Raw genomic sequence first — 8010 nt, 5'->3', positions numbered from 1 at the left:
TTGCCTCAATAAGATGTAAAATCTCAGGCATTTTTTACTTGAGTTGATGCGTACAATTAGAGGAGATGATATATTTTATGTGATTAATTTAACTACCTAATAGACGAATGAAAACTCACGCAAATGTTTTTTCCGAAACTTCAATCGAAGGTGCTTAATTGAAACACTTTATTAGAAGTTGATGTGTTTAATTAGTTACGAGTATTTAAATAGAATATTCTCAAGTTTAAGGGGCTGATTATGTGTTAAGCCAAAATTACACGTACTCACTTTGCCCTTTTTATAAAGGGAATGCAAAGTCCATTATGGACCAATAAAAAAAGCAAAACAGAGGGAGTAAGGAATTTGAATTTTGGGAAAAATTTGGTGAAGCAAACGTTGGAGTATTTTATACTACATAGTTTACACTTTACAAATATCTAAATGTTATTTAACAAAAGCTGAATAATTCAAAGTTCAATAACGGTCCAATTAGGCTTGGTCAAGTTATATGAATTTTGGACAAGCATCGATTTCATGCTAAGGACTAAAATAAATCAGAAAAGAACAACAATTTTCTTCTCCAGATATAATCTTCCTTTTTGGACGTAATGCAGAAGAAAAGAACTGATAAAAACAAGTACGAAAAACTTTCGAAGTCTGAATGAATTTACAAAAGAAAATTAATGATCACATATTTCAATAAAATATGAGATTAATCGTTTCTTCCTGTATCTATACAAATTAATTTCCTATGTACTACAAAAATTGTGTTTCGATCTATGTCATTCGGATCTTTCATTCGATCTTTAAAAAATAACACACTTTTGCAGGATCTGATATGAGTGCGCGATACTTTTAAAGAACCCGAGCAACATAAAATTTAATTCGATATCATGAGGTTGTTTCTTGACTTTTCTCTGTGAGAAAATTAAAATCAATGACTTCTTGTTTCTTGAGTTTTCCCTGTGAGAAAATTAAAATCAATATGACTTCTTGAGATATTTGAAACTTGATCCATCAAAGCAATCCACTCTATCTTTGTAAAGGTTCATCAATTTCAATAACTCAGTAGCTTTTTCCTTAGTTTTTTCACCACATCCCACTTGTAAAACCACCAATATCTTCTGAAATGCACCTAATTCCAATGCCTCAATCACTGAATTCTCATTTCCACCCTTGCAAAGTTTCCACAGAATTGAAATTGAACGATCAGTGGCCATTTCTGAAACTCTCATAACTTTTTTGGCTAGCAATGCCATTGTCAATCCATGTTCATAAGCCTTTTGTTTCCCTTCTTGAAAGTTGCAAATACTGTCCAAAACAGCTAATGCCTTCTCTGTTATGCTCTTTTCACAATCCACAAGAATTTCAAGAACCAAAGAGACCAACCCCATGTTTACAAATTTAGCCACAATCTTGTTGTTATTTTCACTTGAGGTATATGAAACCATACAGTAAATTACCTTGAGTGAAGCTTTCGTAGCCGAAGGGCAAATCGGTACTTTCACCATTTGGAATAAAGATTCAGCCAAATCTTGGATTTCTGTTAGGACATTTGCACAACTTTGGTCATAAGAGAGCAATTCTTTCATGACTATAACTGCATTTTGCTTTGCTGATAAATCTTCACCTTTCAAGAACCTTGCCATGCAACGTAAAGACGTCGAAGATCCGAGCTTCGATGTTCCCTCTTCTCCAATAGGGAACATCCACGTCAACGCAGACAATAAATCTTTCAATAGATCCTCGCAAATTCCCACATTAACATTTGAGAAAATCTCGAAACAGGCTGCAAATACAAAACCTGTTCCACATTCCACTATGCATTTTTTGTTTCTTTCGCTCTCCTTAGCCAAAATCCTGACTCTTCCCACTAACTCCATGCATTTATTTTCGTTCCCTTGTTGAGCTTCAACCATTAGCCTCGAGCAAATCTCTGATACTTGAGACAAGTCGATGGGAATTCTTGGAGTTGGAACTCTTTCGATGCCATAGTTTTTATTTTCCACGCACCAATCTTGAATCATTTTCCTTATGGCGTGGTTCGGTATGAGATCAAAGTTTCTCAAGGGTTGATTGGTCACGGGGCACATTGAATTTCCTGCCTCGATCCATTTTTCGATGTTCTCACGATCGTATGAAATTCCAGTACACAATGTGACTGGATCTTTCATCAAATCAAGAGATATTGGACAAAGAAAATGAGATGGAATTTTAAGTTCTTTACAAGAATTCAATCTTGAAAGTTTCTTTTTTCCAGCTCTCCTATCCTTTCTACGTCTCCACGAAAAAATCATAGTGACTTTCTAGTAAGAAAAATAACAAAAATGAAAAGAATATATTTGAGAGAGTTAGAAATATTTTTTTGGTACAAACTTTTGATGTGTGTTTGTTTTTACCACTTGTTAAGAAGGAGGGGTGTGTGTATATATATATATATATATTTATGGGGTTAGGAGTTAGGGGGAAAAGAGAATATTTTTGGTAAAAGAAACATTCAAATCCGTAAGAAGGTTTGTAATACGTTGAACGTAGTAGTGAACGTTGACCGTTGAATATTTGAAGAAGATATTCAAGTCTATATTTATGTTCACAAATCACAGCTAACATTTTTAGAAATTATTTTCTTTGAATGTTTTTGTGAAATAGGAAAATGTTTAATAAGCCGGCATGCGGTTTGACTCGATGACCAAGTCGCTAGTCAATACGGGTCGGTGGGTCGTGGCTGACCTGTCAAAGGATAGACTTTTTCTTTTCTTTTTTCTCTCTTTCAAATTAAGAGTGGACATTAAGGGTCTGTTTCGCAAGTCACATGGTAATTGGAATTGGTGTAATTACTAGGGTAGTAATTACACGGCCTAGATTATATGTTTGTTTGTCATGACGCAATTATAGTGTAATTACAAGCGTGTTGTTTAGTTGCACAAGTGTAATTACACAGTTAGTTTAATTTAAAAATAAAATTTGATTATAAAAAATTAAAATTAATATTTAGAAAATATTTGCCTTTATAAATGATCTTAAATTAGTTATTTAATAACACATTTTTTCTTGAAAATATATTAATTAATAATCATATATTTGTAACTAATATTGTAGAAAATAATTTATATATATTTTTCAAATTAATAAAATTTAATTTCAATCAATTAAAACTTAAAAGAAGACTTTTTTTTTTGTGAGAACATCATGCATTGGATGTTTGACAAAAACAATAATATTTATAAATATAATGCCATAACATTATTCAAATGTTTGACACAAAAATCTATCAACTGTAAGTGAAAAATAAACAATATGCAATATGAAATAACAAGTAAATAGTACTAACGAAAGCAACTTAAAATTGAAAATATAACCTAAATTCAAAATCCAAAAGAAAAAGTTTAACATAAACTCTTATTTCAAATTCCAACATTACATAAGTAAGTTCCAACCTCTTAATATTGGAAAGAATGAGTCATTAACAAACTTGATATATAACGAGTGACGTTATTAAAGTAGAATTTCATTGTGAATGAGGTTATAGACTTATATTTTCCCTTTCCTTTAATTAAATAATTCAAAAGAAAGAGAAAATATAAGTCTATACCCTCATTCACAACGAAATTCTACTTTAATAACGTCACTCGTTATATGACAAGTTTGTTAATGACTCATTCTTTCTAATATTAAGAGGTGCAGTTTCAAAAATTAGAATAATAACACGGTTATGCTAAATGAAATAAATAAAAAAATACGAGCAATTACATGGAATCAAAAGAGGTAAAGGTTGGAAATGAGAAGAAATGAAATGAAAAATAAATAATATAAAAAGAAAAATCTATTTTAAAAAATAAAAATAATTTAAAAGTAAAAATAAAAAAAATAAAAAAAAATAGAAATTAAAAATAAAAAAGAAATTAAAATAATAGAAATAAAAAATAAATAAAAATAAAAAGAAATTAAAATAAAACAAAAATGAAACTAACTAAAAAGCAACCTTGTAATTACAGGGTGTAATTACACCCAATTCTCAACCCTACCTTGAGAATTGGAGAGTGTAATTACAAACTCTCAATTACACTCAATTCCCATCTAACTGTGTAATTATTTGATCAAACAAACCGGCCAAACTGTGTGATTACGCCCAATTCCAATTACCTGGGTGACTTTCCAAACAAGCCCTAATTAATATCTTTTTTTCTCCTTTTCTTTTCTTTCTATCAGCGACTTTAAAAAAAAAAATCTCTTTAATTTTGTGTTGAATGAAATTCAGATGGTTCTATCATTAGATCAACCCTTGGAGAAACTGAAGTCCTATAATTAGTAAACAACTTGTTTTGCACATTGAAGAAATAATATAAATTTTATTGCAATTTTAAGACGAATTTTGTTATAAATCGATATGTTATTAATATAAATTTTTTATTTGTGGTATTTTTTATGCAATATTTAAGGTGTAGACCTTATCTTTATGATATCAATGGAACGAGATTTGGAATTAAATATATAAAAAAGTAAAACGTTTGACTAAAATGCCTTGAAATATGTCTTTGTTTTTTGGGAACGAGGGTATTATTGCTTTTGTAGCTAAAATACCAAATCCTATGTAAATTTTAAATTCATGTCGGCAGGCAGCTATACTAGTTAATTGGGCAGAACCATTTTTAAATCTCCAATTCTGCTAAAAATTAACGTTATGTATAAACTATTAACATGAGCTGAATCATAACTTGAAGTTTAAAGTTTTATATTAATCATCAAATTCATAGTTTGTCTTTTATTATTAGCTTCACAATTAAATACCTATGCATATTTAATAGATCTTTTTATACAAAGTACGTAGGATCTAAGAAAAAATATAGAGTTCGTCTGAATTCTTTCGTAAAATTGTAGCTCCACTATTGTATATATACATGGTAAAAACCTTTCCGCACATGTTGTTTAGATAAAATTAATAAATGCAAGACACATATTTTTTCATGCACACATTTATCACATATATAATCATGGTTAAGTAATGTGTATTCTTACTTTAATTTTAACTGCTAAGATTAAATTGTTTGATATAATAATAAATCAGGTGTAATGAAGTATTTACCTAAATCATTTACCGTGGATACAATTTCAAACTTTAGATATTTCATATCTTTCTTTTACCTCTTTTAGTTTCTTTTCTGAATTTCAAGTCTACTATGCTTCATGATATTTTCTTCTTTTCATATATATTTTTTCCTTTGGCGTATTCCAACTTTAGTAGACACTGATTCTTCTATTTGTTCTTGTATAAATTGCTAGTATGGAAATTTTGCTTTTACTCCTCCTGATTTTTATGTCATTCTTACATTCATGGTCTAAATAGTTGAAAAAATATTCCGGCAATAGGTATTAGCATGATAAAAGCAACGATATTAAATGTTCAAATGGTTCATATGTGAAACGAACATAATTCTAAGACGCTCCAAATTTTGAATCATGGAATGATGCTAATCCAAAGGGATTTTCTACTTCACACAAAAGATAAAGAAACATTGTTTCCTAATTAGCCGACAAGACTTCGGATACAACTAGAATGTGTTCATTCAAATACGATAATGTCAAGGTAAAACAAATTAACAGTAACATCAGAGATTTTCTTTTGAATTTTGAAAAAGGAATTATTAATTTATAGTTTTACAATATATGAGGGTTACTTTTGATGTTTTGAAACTTTCCGCAACGATTAGCTCATTTTGTCCGTTGATTTAAGGTCAAGGAGGCTTTCTCTTCCATTCAAAGAAGAAGGTAATATTTGTCAAAGTTGAAAAATTGAGTTATTTTCAACTTTTACCTTTCAAACCCACCCTATGTTAGAAAATATTTTGTGGTATCTCAAAAGGTTATTTGACAGCCATACAATTCTTTCCTTGAAATTGAATTCAAACATCACATAAATGAATTCATTTGATTAGCCTTGAATGGTAGGTAGTTAATGTGATACTATTGTCAGCTTCTCTAACGTTTATTTTTACCAAATCAACAGATCATTCTACTCTCTTTATTGCCTTTAAGTCTTCCTCTTTATTGTCATTCATTTCCTGTTTATGCTGAAGCATCGAGCCATACCATTTGATGGATACTTTCATCCAGGCGGCTCAACGGATCTCGTGGCGTAAGGTGAAATCGCATTAAGAGGCTCTAAATTTGTTTTATCAAATTTGTACACTGTAGGAAAAAAAAAGTTTGCATTCTAACCAACAAATTAATCATTTAACACAAAAATAAATAAATAGCGAATTAAAAAAAAAAATAGGAAGACCACAAAGAATAAAGTGGTGGATTATCGATGTAGGTCCGAAACTCAAAGTGAAAATTTTGATTTGGCTACCATCACAAACAAGAAAAAGAAATGAACGTACATAACATAATAGTTTAAGTTTTGAGCATTGACAGTGTCAAAAATACTTATACCTTCTGATCAACATAAACGATAATAGCAGTTCATTATGTTAAGTAGCTCTTATGGGTGAATATCTAAAATAAATTGTAAATAACCCAATATAATATGTTGAATCACACAAAAAGGAAACCGGTTCATGAATGCTTTTGTCTTTATACAGTTTCAGAGAAGATTGTAAAAGAACTTCATTATGTTGTTGATGTATATAAATTAATTCTTATATAAAAAGGTTAAAATTAAAATTGGAGTCCTAAGGCAACGGCCTCACTTGCCTAGCCTTGGAGCCGCCCCTGCTCTCATCTATAAATCAACATAAGTCCTTTGTAAGAATAGATTAATACAAAATCTTCCTATTTTACTATAGTTTGTTGAGTTTTCTTCTTTAATCGTTATTAATTTCTGTTTATACTAAAAGAGATTATTGCATCGTGGAGATACACCTATATTGGGTGAACTATCCTTAAGGACAATGTCTTTGACATGCCTCAAGCTTTCAAGAATTCTTTACGATTTTCGTGATCAAGTATTTTCTGTAAGAGTTCTAACACCCCATTAATTATTTAAACGGAGAAGGGTTAAAAATGTGCCTAAAGCACTATGAAAAATTCAAATTTGTCCTCGTTTCACCCATGAAACTCAAAACGTTAATTTTTTTTATTAAAAAGGCCTTTGTATGCAACCTTGATCTGCTTAATCTCTTTTTTTCTTTTTCTTTTTTGTCTCTGTAATCCTTAAAAAAGCTAATGCCCTTCTTAGCACTTATCTTTCCCATGTTTGAGCCATGCTAATCAACATAGAAGGGGAAGAATACTAAAGGATGATTTCACTAGTCATGCTTGGAGAACATTTTTGGGAACGTTTGTAAAATAGAAAATATGATAAAAATATTCGCGTACATTTTTGTATCAGTATCCTACTAGGAAGCCCTGTAGTTGTACGTTGTATATATTAGGATTCAACAGACAAATAGAGACAACCTTTTCTTTCGCAATATTTTATCATGTTAACAGAGCAAAACGATCCTCAATATACACGTTTTCGTTCCTGTTTAAGCCGCGAAGAACAGCACTTGAATCCATTTTTTTTTCTTCTTCGATACCTGCAATCTTTTTTTGTTTTTTGCTGGGAAAGATTGCTCTTTGGTATTAGTTGGATTTCGGCTATTTTTGTTGATACTTCACAATAAATCATTGTTTGATCATCGTGACGAAAGGATATGAAAGTTCATTGTCCAAGCTCCTGCTTCAACACGACCCGTCGTCAATCTACTATCTGAGTTCCGCAGATGGTCCGGGTATGCCAATTACTAAATATACTTTGACGAGTGAAAATTACGACATTTGGGTAAAAGCTGCCATCAATGGTCTTAAAGCAAAAGGGAAATTCGGATTTGTCAATGGAGATTATGCTCAACCAAACTCTGATAACTAGCTGAATATCAAGCATGGCGAGTGAATAATTCAGCCATATGCTCCTAGTTGTTTAATTCTGTTGAAGATACTATTAAACCAAGTGTTGCTGGATATAAAATTGCTAGACAGATGTGGAATGACCTTAAGGAAGGCTACTCGGTTGTCAATGGTCCTCAGATTAATCAATTAAAATCC

The 8010-nt window shown here is 30.8% G+C and overlaps 1 protein-coding gene across 1 annotated transcript; it reads right to left on the bottom strand.

The window, feature by feature from the left end:
• Window positions 1-593: 593 nt before the first annotated feature.
• LOC132613958 (U-box domain-containing protein 21-like) lies at window positions 594-2374 on the bottom strand. Its single transcript, XM_060328282.1, has one exon. It carries the CDS (start codon window positions 2277-2279, stop codon window positions 963-965), a length of 1317 nt encoding a protein of 438 aa, XP_060184265.1. The 5' UTR covers window positions 2280-2374; the 3' UTR covers window positions 594-962.
• Between the last annotated feature and the right edge of the window lie 5636 nt (window positions 2375-8010).

Source organism: Lycium barbarum, chromosome 10 (assembly GCF_019175385.1).
Source record: "Lycium barbarum isolate Lr01 chromosome 10, ASM1917538v2, whole genome shotgun sequence".
Lineage (NCBI taxonomy): Eukaryota > Viridiplantae > Streptophyta > Magnoliopsida > Solanales > Solanaceae > Lycium > Lycium barbarum.
This window is presented reverse-complemented; position numbering and strand designations above follow the sequence as displayed.

Excerpts from the sequence above, each read along its gene's own strand:
- LOC132613958 (XM_060328282.1), bottom strand. The coding sequence starts at position 2,279 with ATGATTTTTTCGTGGAGACGTAGAAAGGATAGGAGAGCTGGAAAAAAG.